We start from the raw sequence: 19,615 nt of genomic DNA, 5'->3' as shown, positions 1-19,615 counted from the left end.
CTCTTTGCTAGACAATATTAAGATGGACATTGCATTCTCATTTAAATACCAGCCTTGTAATGGTTACAAGAATGGAAAAAAGCAAGGCTTTCGACACTTTCTCCCATAACATCCTCTTAGGCAAGCTCAGGAAGTGTGGGTTAGACAAGAGGACAGTGAGGTGGATTGAGAACTGGCTGAAAGGCAGAGCTCAGAGGGTTGTCATCAGTGGTGCAGAGTCTAGTTGGAGGCCTGAGGCTAGTGGAATGCCCCAACAGTCCACCTTGCTCAACTTATTCATCAGTGACCTGGATGAAGAGACAGAGTGCCTCCTCAGCAAGTTTGCTGATGATACCAAGCTGGGAGGAGTGGCTGGCACACCTGAGGGCTGTGCTGCCATTCAGAGAGGCCTGGACAGGCTGGAGAGCTGGGCAGAGAGGAACCTCCTGAGGTTCAACAAGGGCAAGTGCTGTGTCCTGCACCTAGGGAAAAATAACCCTAGGCATCAGTACAACCTGGGGGCTGACCTTCTGGAGAGCAGCTCTGCAGAGAAGGACCTGGGAGTGCTGCTGGATGACAAGTGGACCATGAGCCAGCAATGTGCCCTTGTGGCCAAGAACGCCAGTGGTATCCTGGGCTGCATTGGGAAGAGTGTTGCCAGCAAGTCAAAGGAGGTGATCCTGCCCCTCTACTCAGCCCTGGTGATGCCTCATCTCAAGTACTGTGTCCAGTTCTGGGCTCCCCAGGACAAGAGAGACATGGAGCTACTGGAGAGAGTCCAGTGTAGGACTACGAAGATGATCAAAGGGCTGCAGCATCTGCCCTACGAGGAACATCTGCAAGAACTGGGCCTGTTTAGCCTGGGGAAGAGAAGACTGAGGGCAGCAGCACAGTTACTGCCCACCACATACCCAATCCAATCAACAGATATGTATCTGAAAAGACATCACATAATAAGGACAGGCAAGGGCAACAGACTGCTGCTGGAGATAGAGCTCATCACAACTGTGCTATGAAAAGCATAAAGTTTACATCAGTGCCATACTTGGAAATACCTGCATGAGGAAACCATACCTTTTTTTTTTTTTTTTTTTGCTGCACTCAGAAACAGACCTCTGTGCTCATATTTGATAAATAAGGTTATACCAAGCTGAGCCATATCTTAATTTTTCCTCCAGAGGACACAACTCTTAAAACCTTATTTATGGTCTAACAACTCAAAACAGAAGACTAATTTCAATACCTTCCACACACTCAAGTAGAATGATTTTGCAAGACACCAAAACAGAATTCAGGAGGCCTGCAATGAAGTCTACCTACTGACATATTTTTCTGTGTTGACAACTGCTATATTCTGTCATTGCAAACACAAATAGTTTCATAGCTCATATGAATCTTACTGAAGTTCAGCATTTTGCTCATGAAGCTTCTCCTTCAGCTCCCAACTCTCCTTGAATACTTCCTGAGCTCTCAACTCAGTTTGCTTTTTAGAAGTGGCGAGCACACTTAATTCTTCCTCCATCTCTTGAATTCGGGTTTGCAAAGACATAAGTAGAGAAGTCTGTCTAGCGTTGTTTTCCTTGTAGCTTTCAGCTTCAGCCTTCAGCTCTTGAAAAGAGGCTTCTTTAGAGACCATTTTGGATCTGAGTTCAAGAAGCTATAAACAGAAGAATAAAAAACACAAAAAGAAAGGAAAAATCTGTCCAAACTGAAATATCAAACCACATTAAAAGTTTAAGAATGTGACAAGAGACATTTTGGAACAAAAGTGTCAGTTTTGTATTGCTAAGAGACTGGGTGGAGAGAGGCAACTAACTTTCTTTTCAAAGTAGAAAAGAATAATAGTAAAAGGGGTTAGCAAAAAAAAAAAGCTTCTGTTATGTAATACAACTTTTTAATATAATCTCCTACAGGAAGATAAATACATTCATAATTTCAGAATTTAGGAAAAGCCAATGTAAAGGTTTTCTGCACAACCTTAACTCACATTCCTTACACATATACAGTTGCAATACTGTTAACACCATCACTCCCACCTTCTTGCCCATCTCCCCACTTTTGCCAATTCTAGTTCCCAATCACACAAATAATCTACAGTTGCTGGGAGCAGTAAATATAAAGGATCCTGTTTTATGAGGGTGGAGCATCGCGTTTTGATGATTTGCAGCCTTTTCCGAGGCAATGAAATTTTTCGAGTTGTGCTCTAGGCAGCCTCTTCTCAGTATACGCAAACAGTTATTTTTCAGTCCAACCCAATGTAGCTGGATTTACACAGAAACAGAAAGACTCTTCGGGGAGGGTAGGAAGAGATCACTGCCAAATTTCAAGAACTTGTTCCAAAGATGATGCTAGATCTTCCCCAACAGCTTAAGGAGTTCATTTGTTTTTCTTTTCCCTCCCTGAAAATTTTCAGTTATAGTACCATTTTCTACTCAACTATTTCTGCTACAAACATCTCCAAAAAGTGAGCTTGAGGCAGACATGCCAGGCACATAAAATTTCAGTGTTACTATTATATGTTGTTAAAAGGAACAAGTAATTGAAAGCAGAATTTTTGTTATAAGAAGCGTTAAGCCACATTTAAGCTTTCCTTACAACTCAATTATAAGCAGCAATATATAAGGTGACCCGTTAGCTCCTAGTATATAAAATTAATAGGCACATAACTAAGCATTAACCGCTCTTTATGATTTGCATTAAGGTTTTTAAGTTATGAAAAATATTTTAAGAAATTTAAAGATACTACAGTGTAACTTAGGAGGTCAGAATAAATTCATGGTTCTACCAGAGTCTAATCAGTTGGAACAAACTCCAGACACTCTGAGTGAAATTTCAAGAGACTAGTGAACCATTTGAATGGTTGTTGCCTTGGAAAAGGGATGTTCCCCACCATGCAACTCCTGCCTTCTTCCTTGCATTGCTCTGGGCTCTGGTACTTGTCTGACTTCTCAACAAAACAATTTAACTCACTCAGCTGAAGGAAAAGAATTCACTTTTTATGGAGAAGAGATAGGTAGGAAGAGTGTAGGTTTTTTGAAGATCTAACGAACATAGTGTTTATAACACTGACGCAGAACAACCCTTTTGAAGAGGAAAAAAATATCAGTCTTACTGAGAACTGTCTTGGAACCACATTCTAAATCTTTAGACTTTGTAGCATATCTCCCTCTCTTCCTACAATGCATTTTTACCACCGACCATATGTGGTTGCTAATATTCATGGAGATACGTGGTGAAAATTAGTCCTTCCATTCAAAAAAAAAAAAAAAAGACTATTATTTTTAGCTGGATCAGAAAGCCGATATGACTCAAGCGACAGCAAAAAAAGGTACAATTGAGAAGTCAGGTAGATAGACCACCCCTTCAACAGCAGCTCAGTCTCTGATCAGCTTACACTGCTAAAACCCCTCCTCTGCAAGCACTAGTTCATCAGACACTTCAGAGTTGACATAAATCAGCATTGTTTTTGAGGAAAGCAGCTTTGACCCTTCCTAGGCTCAAATGTTTCATCTCCATATTCCACCCTCTTCTTTGTGCTATGCAAAAATATTTATAAGGCTATGAAGTAACATAGCCTGGGAAACTGATTCGGCTAAAGCACAGCCCAGAAGGAGAGGCTTTATTCTTCAGATGAATCATTTCCCCAACCCAGTGTGCTGTATAACTACACAGATATTCATGTCAACCCAAAGGATGAGGCAGTGTGGGGAAGGGAATGAGCAGCTGAATGAACAATAGGACTGCTTTGTTTGGCAGCTGGACCAAGTTATTGTACCTTAAAATGTTCATAATCTTAAATTTTTCTGTGGTTCAACTCCCCATCTGCAAAATGGGATATTTTTTTCTTCTGTCCATTGTTTTTGTGGTCAGTTTCAATAGCAGAAAGGGCAAGAATAATCCCATATCATGAGTTTTACAGAGCACTCAGCATAACCAGACTTTGACCTTAACTGGGTCATGAAGGTCTTTATTAACAAGAGCATGAGCAGCTGCTTTCTTGACTATTCTTTTGCTTTTGCAATAAGAATGTTGAAAGAATCTATAAATCACTCAGTTATGCTGGCAGTAAAGCCATTCAAGATTTCAAATAATATAGAGAACAAATTATTTACATGAGAACATAAAGTTTTGAATGACTTTTTTAAAATGATAAGTAGAGTTAAACTATTGATCCTATATAGCCATTAAAGACCTTTTACAATCTTCACAGTATTTTCAGGATCTTTACAGCAGTTTCAGGATCAACTGGTCAAAGTTCAGCTCAGCCGACACACACTCATCCCTGTGGTTTTAATTTGATACTCTATTAATAAGTCATTCTCCTATAATATTACATATTCTTGCTGTTATCCATAATAAAAGAAATTTTATCTCATTGGCAGACAGAGCCTTTTTTAATGTTCACGTGTTACAGAAGTGTATCTCAAAGCACTTTACAAAGTGCAAGAGAAATACACATTTGTAAAATGTACAAATGTTTAAAGTACTAATTGGATGATGAATGTTTCAAGTTTCTGTCATTTTTTAGGTATACATATATGTTATGCACACACAAACATACATTCACACACACATATCCCTAAATCTATGGATGCAGATAAATGTATGCAGCACTTCATTTCTCTCAGCAGCAAATATCTTTGCCATTTTAAAACTGACCAGTGACTGCACTGTAGAATCAGATTAAATAAGTCCTATTCAGCTATATATTTAAAAAGAGTGAAAATACAGAAACTCTGAAAATTGTCTAAACAAATCCAATTGTTCATTATAAATGTTACTTCCTCCAGTTGCCTACCTTACATCTCTCCTGAGAGTTACCATCCCCACAGCAGAGAGAGCAGAAAATTATGCTTATGTGTACTTTAGTTACTCTAGTTACAATCAGCCTTATTAGCTCAAACACACCTTCACTGGCAACATAAGCAATACAAATTTTGGGAGCTGTAATTTCATTAAAAAGGAGAGATGAGCAAGGATGGAGCTACACATTAAGTCACCAGCAATAACAGGATGACAATAATCACAACTTTTATACAGTCACAATTCTGAAGTATTAACTTTCAGGTTTAGCTACCAAATAGTGTATTCACACAAAGATAATAATGACCATGGTAAAAGACAGACTCTAGTGCCAATATTTCAAATATACAGTCATAATAAGTTCTCGGATACCGAGCAACCAGAGTAAAACTCACATGGAAATTCAAAAAAAAAAAAAAAAATGTTATGAGAAACAAAAATTCTGCATCAGAAGACAAGGACTTTTGGACTTCCTACGAATATTTTATCCTCTACAGAAAGTAACTGTAGAGAATCCTCAAGTCTGGAGAAGGATTTGGAGGTATTTTTAAATGTACCTCTGACTGGGCACAATCATACTTCACCAAAAGTGCTGCAAGTTCACTCTGAGCAGTTTCAGCTGCAGCCCGATATCGATTCATCTGCTCTCTAGTGACAGGAATATCCGAAGGAAAGCAATCATAAGATTCCTGGGAAGACAACACAAAAAGAAAACTATCAAACATCACATTTTTGCATACCTTTGCTTCAGTGTTTGGTGGGCCTTTTGAGCTACTAAACAGCATTTATTCCAAGTACCTTATTCCCACAGTAACTGATTCTATTAGAGTAAACAGTGACTTTTCTACCAGTCAGCACTTCCATCTGCAAGTTCAGTCACCAGTGTCTTTAAGGTGACAAAGTATATCAGCAGCGCCACTTACATGGTTGCTGCATGACTAAATATGAATATATATAAAGTATCCTTGATGTCAGAGAAAGGCTTTTTTTATTCCTTACATAAGCCCATTACCCCTAAGAAGTGCTGGGCTGCTCTGTGTATCTATCTAGTTTAGCAGTATGGAGGAAAAAGAAAAAAACCAACGAGAAAATAAAAGTCGAAGTACGCAATCATTAAGTTATCTGACTTTTCTCAACCCTGCTTCTAGCTGCTGCTATTCTTGCCTTTCAACAGTTCTCTTTATGCAATAGGCTATAACCACTTGGCTAATGAAGCTGCAATGGTGTAGTTCTGAACCCTCAGTTTCATTCTTTATAAAGGTATCTTGCAGCACTTAACACAGAAATTGCAGTTGCCTTAAATAACACCAAGTTAATTTAACTGATAAAACACAGAGCGCGCGCATGTGGGGGGGGGGAAGTAAATGAAGATACATCATAGCAACTCCTGTACAGAGTTAGAGCATCTCTCTCAGTATCTTCTTTCCAACAGCAGCCTTAAACAGAACCCTGAGTAAATACTACATGCTTGTGCTGTATGTTCCCCTTCAACAACTCCATAACCTTCAATTATTTACATCTCAGGTTATTCCCTGTAGTTACCATGTATTTAGTAACCTTCAGAACGTTCCTCTTTACCAACTTATCCAGTCTTTTCTTCAATCCATATAAACTTTCATCATCCAAAATGTTGTTTGGCAAGGAACTCTACAAGTACATCTTATGCAAAGAATCACTTAACTTTTTAGTGTGGCTTTTACTACTTACATTTCATGACCTCCAATTCTTATGTTGGACAAGATGGTGAAAAATCAGTCCTTTCAATCTTCTCCATGCCTCAGCTGTTTCTTTATCAAGTTAAGGTGTCCATACCTACCCAGTCACTCCTACCTGCTCCTCAAAGTCACTTTAAGGTTTGCACAGTTCTGCTTTTATTTCTAACCTGCCAAGGTTAAAGGTCTTTTTGAACTTCTTCACTTAGAAACAAGTTCAGCTTAGTGAATGATGGTTTCTCCTCCCTAGAAGTCATCATTGCCATACTGACCTCCTTTCATCCTTTTTCAAGCCCTTCTAATAGATGGCAAGCATTGGCTCTGTGCCTCCAGCACAGTAGTATCCTTCAGGCCACTTGTAAGGCTAGAGCTCTTTTAGATGCACATTTTTGACTTGTCAAAACAAGCTCTCTCATGTATGCTCTACTATAAAAATGGAGAATAAGTGTAGTGGATTTCTTTGCCTTTGATATTTAAATTTTTCCATACAAAACTTCAAACTTGAGATGTTGATAAAAACTTTGTAAGACAGAACTTTTTTTCAGATCAATAGTAACCACAAAACTAAGACATTAACACCTTCAGAATAGTACTATGTTTAAGTGATATTTGGGAGCATATACAGCAGAGGAGAGGACATGAGATTTTTATTCCATCAGCTTCCACAGAAGACTGAAGCCAAACTGCCATCCTAATGCTTTTAGTACGCATCAGGAACGCACATCTACTCCAGGTCATGACTGCTATTGAAACTAGGTATCCAAACAAGAGAGAGACAAGATATTGCTTGCACTTCATGCTGACCAGCAAAGGCATTATTTTTGAAATACACTCTTTTCAAGCAAGATTTGGAGATACAAATTCTTGAAAGCCATTCACAATTTCTTAATGGGCTACAGTATCTTAGTATGTAATCAGTATTAACTCCATATGGAAAAAAGCTGCACATTTTGTATAGGTTTATCTTACTTAAAATTCATTCTTTATTGTAGTGTGAATTAGATGAAAAGTTATTTCTAGATAATTACCTGAAAAGAAAATCTTACTTTGGAATAAAAACTATTTCAGTTCCAAATACAGTATTACCCTCCTGTAATAAGTAAGCTTGAAATACTGTTTCACAAGTATAGATTTAAATATGCATTTTAGTAGAAAAGCAAGAAGCATTTCTGTGGCAGGCTGCCTTAGGAAAACAGCATCACTGAATAGTGATAGAAAAAGTCCATGAGGGATGTGATTAAGAGAGCAGCCAAACACACAAAAGGGCTGCTGAAACAGACCAAAGCTAGATGGATTTGATTTATTAAGTACCTCTGCAAATCGTGCAATTGTTTCAGTTCTGGTTAGAGCACAAAGGCATGCACGCACACACACAAATGTATTTTTAATTTGCCTGTGAATAAACCATCAGTGTTCTATGGATTAATAAGCAACTTGGAATAGTTCATAAAAATATTCAATTAGAAAAAACAAACTCTACATCTGTTAGGTGGACAATATAACCCTTACCAAAACTACTGGGAGTACAAATAGTTTTCTGCTGCATCTTATCTTCAGGGCATGATTAGGCTTTAGAAAGATTTTTTTTTAAAAGAGAAACCCATACCAAGAGGGAGCAGCACACACAGTTAGCTCTGTGTGAAGACATCTCAGACAAAAATTTTGCTTATTTCCATTCTCATATGCTATTCAGACTGCATGAGTGGAAGACCAACTGAAGCACAAATTGTGTTTAAGAGAAGACTACTGACTGACTTGAATACAACTACCTGAGATGTAAGAAAGACAGAATAACTAGCAGCTCAGTTGAGATCATTTTGGTCTTTTTACTCTCCTTTCCCTACTTTTTTCCTGTAATTCTGGACAGTAATTTAGGCTGTGAAATCAACGCGCTTCCAACAAGGCCTTCTGAAGCAGAATTATAAATGAAATGTCTTACTAATAAAATAATAAGCGTCACATTTCCTTCCTGCCAGCCCTCAAGTACCAAGGTAGCCTTAAGTGAGCGATTACTCACCATCACTACTAATAGCTATTTCAACTTCAGATGGGCTTAAGAAGTTATGAAGCTTTACCTAAGAACTCCCTTCTTTTATACCAAAGAGGGTGTAGCTCAGATTGCCAAAGCTGAGATAAGGAAAGCCATGTGCCACATGTGGAAACAGCCATCAGACGGCTTGATAAGAAAGTTCCAAAATACTTAGGTTTCATGATGTCAGAAACCATGACTTTAAAGGAGCATCCAGAGTTTATAGGAGGTTAACAGAGACTCTTGTACATATAAAGTTAAAATGTGACATGCTGCCCTTCTGCTTTCATGTATATCAGCTTCAGTTTTCAAGTTGAGATAAATCAGAAACTCAGCTCCTACCTACTCAAAATAGCAAAAAGAAAGAACAGTTTTCTAAACAGACTACCATCTAGTGAAATAACCCTCTCCTATCAGAAACATAAGTAAAAAGGCCTAGGAAATAAAGCAAAATTGCTAGTTTGGACTATAATAGAATGTAAACAACCTTAGATTAGTTCATATAATATTGTCAACTCTTTTTTTCATCTTTCTTCAGCTTTCTCATATACACTGGGTTAGATCCATCCAGTTCAATCACATCGATCTCCCTCAAAAAAACTCAGTTGTGCTCCTTCAAAAACACAGGAGTTGCAACTCATCAAGTCAGATTGATACATACAGTATAGCTCATGGTCACATATAATACAGGACACAAACTCTGAGATAAAAGAGCAACTAATTTTCTCAACACCTTATCATCATTCTGAGGGAGTAAGGCAAGGCATGTGCTGTCTCTGATACTTTGTCTGCCTTTTTGCTTTACTCCACTTGTTGTTTAATATCACTTGAAATCTTTTGAAGTAGGGATTTTTGTTTCATTCTGTAATACAACAGGGCTCCAAAACCATAGCTTGAGCTTGGAAACAGTAATAAAAAGATAAATACTTTTATATTACTATATTATTGTATATTTTCTTTTTCTTTCCTTAAACAAACACAACCAATTTTGACTCTACAGACAGAAGGAATAAATCTTAAAATTGACAAAAGATTATAGACTGTTGCCAAAGAAAGAAGGCCTCTGTTCCTCAGTAATAATCAACACGAGAAAACCTTTTATAGCTGGAACTTCTGAAACCTACATTTGTCATATGACTAGATTTTAAAGGGATGAACTTAAAAAAAATGGAAATGCAAAGATGGAAATACAGTAGGATTTAAAATAGATTTAAATGAAGCCAGGTGCAAAAGTTAATGAGAATCACGATTTCACTCACTCACAATTTTAGTGAGATTTACTATAGAAGTAGTTCTCTGCATCTTGAAGTGCCTTTGTAAATACGAAGCTAATCATATATTGCACCACCACACTAGAAAAGTTAGTATAATTATAATATTTTTGGCAGGAGATATGCATATTTAAGTGAATAGGTTTTTTTTTAATCTTTTGCCTGCAGCTGTTCACAAGTCTGGTAATTAAACATACTTGTATGAAACCATTTCATCAGGCATGATTCTACTGCAAAGATAAAACTTAGTAGGCAGATGTGGCACTTCTAAGTTTCTCTGGAAAAAATCAAATCTAATAGGTCATCAACACTATTTAGTTTATACTGAATACTGTTAAGGCAATAAAATAAATAAAATGTTAAAAGAATTAGAGGCAATGGACAGGAGGAACCTTCATATTCAAGGCCCGCCTGGATACAATCCTGTCTAACATGCTCTAGGTGATCCCCCTGATATCCAGAGGTCCCTTCCAACCTGACTGATTCTATGATTCTATATATTAATACTCAACCACTCCGGTTTGAGGGAGAAGGAGGGGTGTCTCACATTTGCCTTATGAACCTTTGTTAATCACTTTCTATTCACCTGCAAGAAAATGAAGCTTGTCGTATCAACTCAAATTCTAAACAGAATTTAAACATACATTTACAATATTTATGAGTAATACCTACTTAGACTTTCAGCTTTATTAGTAATTTAAATGCAAGAGTTGTAAAACTCAGCTTAGAGGCATTTTTTCAGCAGATGTAGTTGATCAGTACAGTACATGAAGTTGGTGTTGCTGTGAGGGGATTTTTGTTTTGAGTTTTCTCTCTCTCTCTCTCTCTCTTTTAAAAAAAATAGCAACTTTCACCTTCCTGGTACCCAACTTCTTGTTATTGAATTAGCAAACTTCACCTAATTCCAGATCAGCAGAACTTCAGTAATACTCGTTTTATACCTCCTTAAATACTTCAAAAACCTTCAACCATTCAGGTCGCTCATTCCCATTCTGCTTTTGTCAACTTTTCTTTTATTAATAAAATCCTTTCCCGATGTTCCTCTCTCTAATTTCAGCCCTGGCAAACACTGCTGCCACTGCTCCCCTCCCTTTCCCAAAATATACATATAAATCCCTACTGAAACAGAAAGCCCTCAGTAAAGCATCACCCTGAGTGATCTGCCAGTGTATTCTTTCCCTTGCCTCTTGCCTATAGCAGACATACACTACTCAGGGCAGGGGTTCCCTCTTCCCATTTCCAAACCACCTAAGTACATTAGGGTTACCATGTCAAAAACAAACAATGAGTCACAAACCTTTGTCGACTCTGTTCTTCCCTTGAAACTACAGGGGGGGGGGGAAAGAGGAAAAGAGATTGAAAATTAGAATTAAACTGATTTTGTGAAATGAGGATATAGGGCATTCCAAGATTTTACATAACCTGCTTCATTAAACTAGTTCATAACTTACTGTCAACTAAATAGGGCGAAAAAAAACAGAAAACTAAGAAATCTTTTCTAGTAAACCAGAAGCTTTGATGGCCTCCACAATATTCAAATTTTCATCCTCTAGCTAAAATAGACATTTTCACTTTGAGTTATAATCACCGTTTCAGCTGCAAACATAGGCCTTTGGCAGGTAGAACCTCCTTCTGCAACTGCTTTATATGTATTGCTATTGTTCATTTCATCACAGCTTCTTTTTATCCTCTATCTACTCTACAGTAATAAATCAAGAAAAACTAAATCTGCCTAACAAGCATGTAATCAGTTTTAATTGGTTGAACGCACCCCTTTCTCCCTAGACCATAAGTTAACTAGTAGACCATTTTTAACTGTACATTTGTACAGAACTTAGTACACAATTGGACACACTGGGCTATCCAATAATCACATACATAAAGACAAAGGGCAAATTTGAAAATAAGACAATTGTACAAATTCCAGTGTCATAATAGTTTATATTCTGAAAGCAAGAAAATGAGAGATCCTGAGACTATAATACTTCTTTCTAATATGACCTAAATTAATATTCATGGATGTAGATATACCTTTAAATGGTTTTCATTTCTGAAAATATGATGCACTGTCTTAACACAGTACGACAGCTGATTATTATTTGCTGTAACCAGAAGATGACAACATCTAGTACAAAGTATCAGGGAGACTGCACTGTTGAGACATTCCCACCCAAAATTAGCTCCCTAAAAAGTTACAAGGAAATTCAGTCCCCAAATATCCAATTGCTTCTGTAGGAGGCTAAAGTGTCCTATAAATCAATGGGGATCCATAGAAAATCATTTTGCATGGTCTGAAGTGCTGAAAAGGGGAGCTTAAACATTGTGTTCTGACTCTATTGTAACAGCAGCAAAAAAGATAAAAGTTTGTTTTCCAGAATCTAATTAGTTTAGTTTTCTGATTAAACATTTGAAACATGTTCCAACAACACCATATTCAAAACTTTGCTGTAAAATTGATAGAAAAGACAAGAACTGCTTCAGCATTCACAGATCATATAAATTTTATTTTGGAAAATAATCTACTTCAAAATAAGAAACAAGTTTAGGAGTACAACTTTTCATAAAATCTGCAGGAGAAAAAGTAAGTCTCACATAAATAACCACAAGTTTCATGAAAATCAGGAGGCTGAACCCTGTTCAGACATTAATTAGTGAATCAAATAAAGGGAAGGCAGGCAGAATTTGACTATTACACATTTTGCTTGGTAAAAATGACCAGCCAAGCAGCATGCACATAGCTTCAGAATAGTCACTGCACCTAAACACAGCAATGAGTGTCAAAACAATAAGCCATCAATATACAATAAAGCAGACTGTTAACGCAAATGAAAACAGACAAAAATCAGATCTACTCAGGAAAAAAAAAATCTCTGTTCGTAAATAAACCAGCTTCTATGTATATTTTAGATAAAGTTAATTCTGTGTAATACTTAGCAAAACCTGCCTCCCCTTGGAGATCTAAAAATATTTTTAATACTATATTAATAGCATTTTTAAATTTGCAGGTAATATTTCAAAACCATTTCAGATTTATCACTCTTTCACATTATATCAGCTGCCAGATATGTCTCATTATTTTTGATCACTTTCAACTCTATTTTCTTCCTGCTAACAAGGTCAAACTCTTCACAGTTTTTGTGTGTTTAATTCTGAAAAAAGTTTTTTTGTTATATACCTGCTATTTTTTTTTCTTTAAACACATTAGTACACTTTTCTAGAAACATGCAAAACTGAAGTGTTTCCAATAGCTCAAATAAATTACCAGAGAAATTTTCTAAATGCCTTTCAGGAGAACAGTGCTCAGTGCTACCTTCTTTTACAGTAACCATTAAAAGGTATTAATGAAAGGTAAAAACCACTGTCTTTGTTATTTACTCAAGAAGCCAATTTCAAACTTGACTAATAGGCGTAAACAGAAGTTTCAGGACAATCAAAATTTCAGTCTTACCTTCTACTATTACAAGCAGAAGTTAACATATTTCCATCTTTCATTTTCCTTTCTGTCAGGATGTGCTGATTTTGCATCTAAATATAATAAGTTTAATGTGATAAAACACAGCAGTCATCTCAATACAATTACAAGGCAGTAGCATATCACCTTCTGTAAACGTTGCTTAATATGTTTTTTTGCATTACTTCATCCTTTAGCTATACAGTTAAATTAAGGAATTTGGATTTTCTCTGGTGTCTTGTCTCACCACTTTTCCAAAATGAATGGTGAGGAAGAGCTGACGTCTTTAGTCTCAAAATAATAAAAATTGCTGGAAAACTTACTAAGATAATGTTTAGAAGGAGTAACGTGTAACAAAATTAACTGCTTAGGTGGGGACTAAGTGGGATTTTTTTATACAAAGCTTGTTGTTTTACTGTCTTTACTTGATCAACTCGGAAGTTAGATGACTTTGTAAGAAAAAAAAATATATTAAACCATCATACAATGCCAACACTCCTGCAATTCTCCTACAGTGTCCATTTTACTACAGTTAACAAATGGCAAATGCTCTAGATGTAGTTAAATGCATGGGCATATACACAATTCAGACTGATTAGCATTGTTGATTAATTATAAATTGAGGCTTATAAACCACAAATCACAGTTTCTACTATAGTTCTGAATTTTGACATATTCTAATGTTTCCAAGCTCCCGACTTCAGGTGAGTAGGACCTGGGACGGGGTTACTACCTATTCTGTAACTAAACAAGGCTAATGAAAACTTTTCAGTCGGGCCCAAACCATTGTATTGGATAGCAGTAGACCTTGTGACGGTCTCAGAACAATATAGTGTAATTACAAAATTACATTTCACTATTAAGGAGATAACCAGTCATTCAGACACTAAGGTTGTTCCCCCTTTAGAATAAGAAACTGTTACAAGTTTCTGACTGTATCTTCAGCGAACAGTTTGATCCATCTTTGCAATCAATATACTTGGGCGTCTCCTTTAAATTCACATCAAAGACAGCAAACCAGGAGGAAGAAACGCAGAGAAATTCTTAGATAACAATAAATTCCTACTACATAAGAGATACCCCCTTTCCCAGCACTTAACAAGAAGGGGGGGGGGGGGGGAGGAAAGGAGAAAAAAAAATAGTTCTTGTCCTTGAATTTGTAAAGATAAGCCTGAAGTTTACTCAGCAATAACTGACGTGAGTATGCAACTGCAGAAATTACTTACGTGTGTGTGTGTATGTGTATGTGTATATATATATATATATATATATGTATATATATATACACACACACATATATATATATGTTTTATATATACGCACATACACACACACAAAATCAACTAAACCGCACAGGTAACTCTCCAGCAGCCAGGTGGTGCCGTCAGTCACCTCCGCGGGGCCTGCTCCGCCGCCCGGGGAGGGGATTGGGGGGGGGGGGGGGGAGGGGGTTACCGCGCAGCACCGCGGTACCTCCGCAGCCTAGACGCCCCCGCGTCACGGAACCGCAGGGCGCCCGCGGCCGCCCGGGCCCGCCGCTGCCGGTTGCTTAGCAACGCGCACCGCGGCTTATCGCGAGAGCCGCGCACGGGGCCGACAGCGGGGCGGGCCACGTGGGCGGGGCTTGCTGAGGCCCCGCCCCCCTCCGCGGGGGCGCGCAGGCAGGGGGCGGGTGGTGTGCGAGCTTCCAAACCGGCCGTTACCAGGACGGCTAAGCGTTTCCGTCAGGAAACAAGTTCCTGGATTTAGCATATTACACATTTAGGCATAAGAGTGTGATAACAAGAGGAGTGGTCGGTAGCATAATACATAAAACACAGGCTTTTCCTGGCGTTATGGGGAAGTACTGAAAGCACACAACAGTAATAATATTAGATGTGAGCAATTAATTGAATTAAATTAATGGGGAGAAGTTCATGTGTTTTGAACTGCTACAGGAAGATTTTTTTTTTCCTCCTGTAGATAACAGCGAATGGACCACTGTGGTACCACCAAGTTACCTTGTTTGAAGTCCAAGTTTAAGCTGTAAGAAACACATCAGAGACTTCAGCAATCTCTGGATTCAAAGCTGGCGTTTGCCCTGCAGAACCCACAGCATACTGTTCCGCACGTGAAAAAATCCCCTTAGGCCAGAGGAAATTGTTTTTGGACTATTAACCTTAGATTTGCAAGAATACGCGGCATGCCCGACAGCGTTATGGCAGCCCAGGGAAGTCACGAACGCCACCGGCTAAGGCAGGGTTTGAGTGCGGCGATGCTCCTGTAGAGACGTGTTTCCTCCTGCGCTGGAGGACGCCCAGCGAAATCGGCTGTGCTGGGAAGCACCCACCCCGGCTGCCAGGCCGGCGCCCCGGGCGCCCGCGGGGCTGGCTGCTGCCGGGGCCACCTGCCCGTGGCGGCTCTAGCCCGCCGCACGCCCTGCTGTCGTACACCAGCACCATAAGGCACAGGCCGGTGTGGGAAGGAGGGAGGGAGAGGGCAGGTACAGGGTCTCTTACTGGGAGAGGGGAAGGCAGCATTCAGGGCCTGGAAATAAAGTCTATTTTGAAGCAATGCTTGCAGAAGCTTCAAATAAACACTGAACAACAAAACTTTATGCATCTAAGAAAATTACCATTTTCCTCAATTCAAATTCAAAGTTCCAAAATTCAAAACTAATGCCAGCAGAGCAGATGCAGTTTCATGCACGTTTTCGTTCTCTTTTTCAAGGCACTGTGAAAAAACACTTTGCACAGCAAGCAGAAAGCAAACAGCCTTGATTACAACAAAGTATCTCCAACTGAAAGGAGAAGTCCTTCTCCTCCCCTCCCCTCCAATAAACACAGTTAAAATGTGAAGAGATGAACTGTAGCTAGCATGACGAAATAAACCTTTGGACAGGTAGGTGTACTGGTACTATGTACCATTTTACTGTTAAGGTTCTGTGAGCTGCTTGATCAGGCCTGCCTAAATGCCTTTGGAGCAATGCAATCTTACATGATTTTTCTATTCACTCTTAATTCCAAGTACATCACATTTTCTTCAGCCTCTAGGAACACTGACTTACTTACAGTTCTCCAGAGAAGGAAACAGAAAGGCTGGGGTTACTATTGAGCTGTTTCTGTAACACAGCTGTAAGCGATCATTCATTATTAGGGGCATAGGGACCCCCCCAGCCCAAGCACAGGAACGCCTCTGTGGATAACCACTGTATTTTACAGAGCAACTTTGCTCAAAGCACAGAGCTGGACAAAGCCATACCTCTGGTGGCATCTGCCATAAGGAACAACTTATGTTAAAACAGAAAGGAGAAAACTTGATGAAGTGGGAGGAAACAACGCTGCGAACAGACCTGGGGAAAAACAGCAGAGACCAACGTGGGGCTGAGGCAGTGCTAACTAAGACAAAATAGTCTAGTATAGAAATAGAGGTATAAAAATTTCTTATAAAAACTACTGTTCTTAAGGTCTGTCTGCACAGATGATCCTACTGTTGCTTTAGTAAATGAATGAAACTAGGACATTTCTATATGAAAACTATCTAGTTCTAACAGAACAGGCAGAGAGGTAGAGAAAGTGTGAGTCATATGCTGTAGTTATCCCTCTGAAGGGAGCTATCCCCTGAACGCAGCTGTTGCCACCGCGGTAACAGGGATCCTAGTTTTGTGGTATTAAAGTTACAAAGAGAGCCAGGCTGGAAAGAAATCAGAGGAAGAATAGGGTTCCTAACCAGAAGCAGAACTTGGGCATCCAGGACACCTTGCTACAGCTCAGATTTAATAAAAAAAACAACCCCCCCCCCAAAAAAAAAAATAAAAAAACTTAGACAATTCCTAATTCCAAGTTTGAATTGCATTTAGTTCCCGAGACAAATTTTTTCCCAAAGTGATAAAAATCTACAGTAATACCAAATCTTAATATTTTGGTGAGGATGATGCTCCTGAACACTTTTCCTTCTATGCCTGTGATTGTTCTACTATGTAAGGTACCTAAAATTTTAGGCTAGCTAGAGAGTCCAGTCAAAAGTTTTCACATTTTCAAATTGGCTAATTGTGCTGTTGATTTGAAAGAAAGGTAAGACATACTGGGGAACAGGGAAGGAGAAAAGGATAGATTTGGAATTACAAAGGAAATGGTAGAGAAGAATAGAGTACCGGCCAAGCTGGTAAAAGCCAAAGTGAATGCAAAACTAACAGATAGCAAGATGGAATTCTTGAGCAATGCATACATTAAATAACTATACTTCATTATGTGGCACCTGCATGCATATTATATCTTTGTTCCTAGTGTCATTTACAAAAATAATTTTAATAGAGTTGCTTCAGACTGAGCTGGCAGCTCCACAGCAGCACAGCCCAATGCAGTGCTGGCTGCCACAGCCTGTGCCAGCCTTTGTTGCACATCTCACTGCCTCTCCTGCCAGGGCCTTCCCCTCTGACCAGCAGCAAGTCTGCCACGCTGATAGGCAACCAACTTGGCCAAGGGGGTGGGGGTGGGGAAATAAAAAAATTAAAAAAAGTTTCGCGACCACGTTCACTGAAAGGCTCTGCAGCAGGCGATAGGCATGCTGCAGCCTGCCCGAGCGCAAGGCAGGGACACCTACCCAGGGCAGGAGCAGGCTGCTGCTGTCTGATGGACTTCAGGGAACTGCAGCCTGCAGAGTGCAAGTCTCTGCTGTGGTTTCAGCAGTTCTCTGCATCGGATCTAAACTGCTATAGCTACATGATGCAAAATATTGATCCAGTATAAACTCACTCTGCTGTTCAAACCTATTAAACACTTCTGCCAGGTTATATTTGTACTGGCCATCTTACGTAAGACAAGCATAGATCTGGTCCAAGTTTTAAAGTCTCCCTCCAATTTCGACTGAAGTGTCGTAAGTGCAGGGTCTGATTACAACCTAATCAATCCTGCTACAGGAACAGTGTGTAGATTTATCTTCAAAAGATTGTGAAACTGTCCTAACCTACCTTAAGTACATATTTGACTACACTTCCCCATCACTAATCCTACAGTGCCACAGCTGGTTTAAGAGCTCCACTTCAGCCACTTGCTTCTACTCCCCTGCTAATGGGTAGTGAACTGTTCTTGCGGCTGTCTCTTATAGTAGAGCTATAAAATTTAATCTAGATTTAAAGTGATCTTCAGTATAACACTTAAAGCATTTTAAAGTTTAACACCTAGCAAATAACCCTAGAGTTCTCAAAATGATTCACATTTCCTTTGAAGGGGTCAAGAAATAAAGATTGGAGGAAGGCTATTCAGAATATTTGATTTAAAATAATTGCAAGGACTCATTTTTATGAATGAGATTCTTTGTACAAAACCATAGCCTGCCATAATGCTGTTATACAAAATATGTAAATACTAAATCTCAGCTTTTCAGAGCAAAGAATGATGCAGAATCTCTTGTATCTATGCACCTAATAAAATTATTCTCATTTGATTTTTAAAGGTAAAATAATTTTAAAATATATTTAATATGAACTCTCCATTCCATCCATGTTGAAGAAGGATATCAAAACTGATCTGGGTTATGAAATTCAAATACTAATAGTAAACACAGAAATAAGACCTAAGAATCAGGTTACAGAAATATCTGCTCCTACCTGAATTTTCTGTAAGTAAAGGAGCATGGATATATCTGAGTAATTCCAAAGTTAAGTCTCATGAGGAGGTGGATTGGGTAATACCCTAAAATTTATGTTTCTTCCACCCAATCTAGCATAACCATTTATATTATGCCTCATTTCTTCTATCCATAAAATATATATTGTGATATTTGTTTGATTCTAGCATGAAGTGCTAAAATGTCTGCACATAAAAAAAAATCGATTCTATCAAGGATTGACAAAAGCCATTACAAAAATTAAGTTCTTGAAATATAAAAACTGTTCAAAATTGGTTCAAGTCCATATGAAAGAGTTAAAGAAATCATGGATATGCTTTTCAGAGATCATCCCCTTTATATCACTTATCAATTAAAAACAGAATTCAGATTTCAAGAGTAAAGAGCACACTAGTATACTTTGGAGAAGTAAGCTTTGTAACACTTTCTTATGTAGCTTATAGCTAAAAAAAAAAAAAAAAAAAAAAGAAATCTGAGGAAATATGAGAAACACCTTGCCCTTACTTTAGATTCTTGCAGTCCTTCATTACATCTGCTGTCTTCTTTCGGCTCTTAGAGTTCTGCATTTTCAGTTATTTTGCACACAACAGGAATACTTTGTGAGGTATGGATGGATGGAGAGCAATTGTTCTGAGGACCCCTATGGTTCCATATTTCTTGGTACTTGGACCAGAGAAAGTCTAATAAGACACAAATTAGCTTACATTGCCTTTCAAAGTACTCAGTATGCCACAGGCTAAAATAACATTCCTTAAATCTGCAT

General features: G+C 38.5%; 1 protein-coding gene across 1 annotated transcript in view; it reads right to left on the bottom strand.

Moving 5' to 3' along the window:
• CCDC170 (coiled-coil domain containing 170) overlaps window positions 1-19,615 on the bottom strand; it is a 53,084-nt gene that overhangs the window by 29,918 nt on the left and 3,551 nt on the right. Inside the window, exons 3-5 of the mRNA XM_062573056.1 lie at window positions 11,092-11,119; window positions 5,340-5,471; window positions 1,380-1,636 (exon numbers count right to left, since the gene is read on the bottom strand). Coding sequence (XP_062429040.1) covers window positions 1,380-1,636; window positions 5,340-5,471; window positions 11,092-11,119 — 417 coding nt within the window. The remainder of the gene's footprint in view (window positions 1-1,379; window positions 1,637-5,339; window positions 5,472-11,091; window positions 11,120-19,615) is intronic.

Source organism: Rhea pennata, chromosome 3 (assembly GCF_028389875.1).
Source record: "Rhea pennata isolate bPtePen1 chromosome 3, bPtePen1.pri, whole genome shotgun sequence".
Lineage (NCBI taxonomy): Eukaryota > Metazoa > Chordata > Aves > Rheiformes > Rheidae > Rhea > Rhea pennata.
Note: the sequence above shows the minus strand (reverse complement) of the source record. Positions and strands in the feature narration are given on the sequence as shown.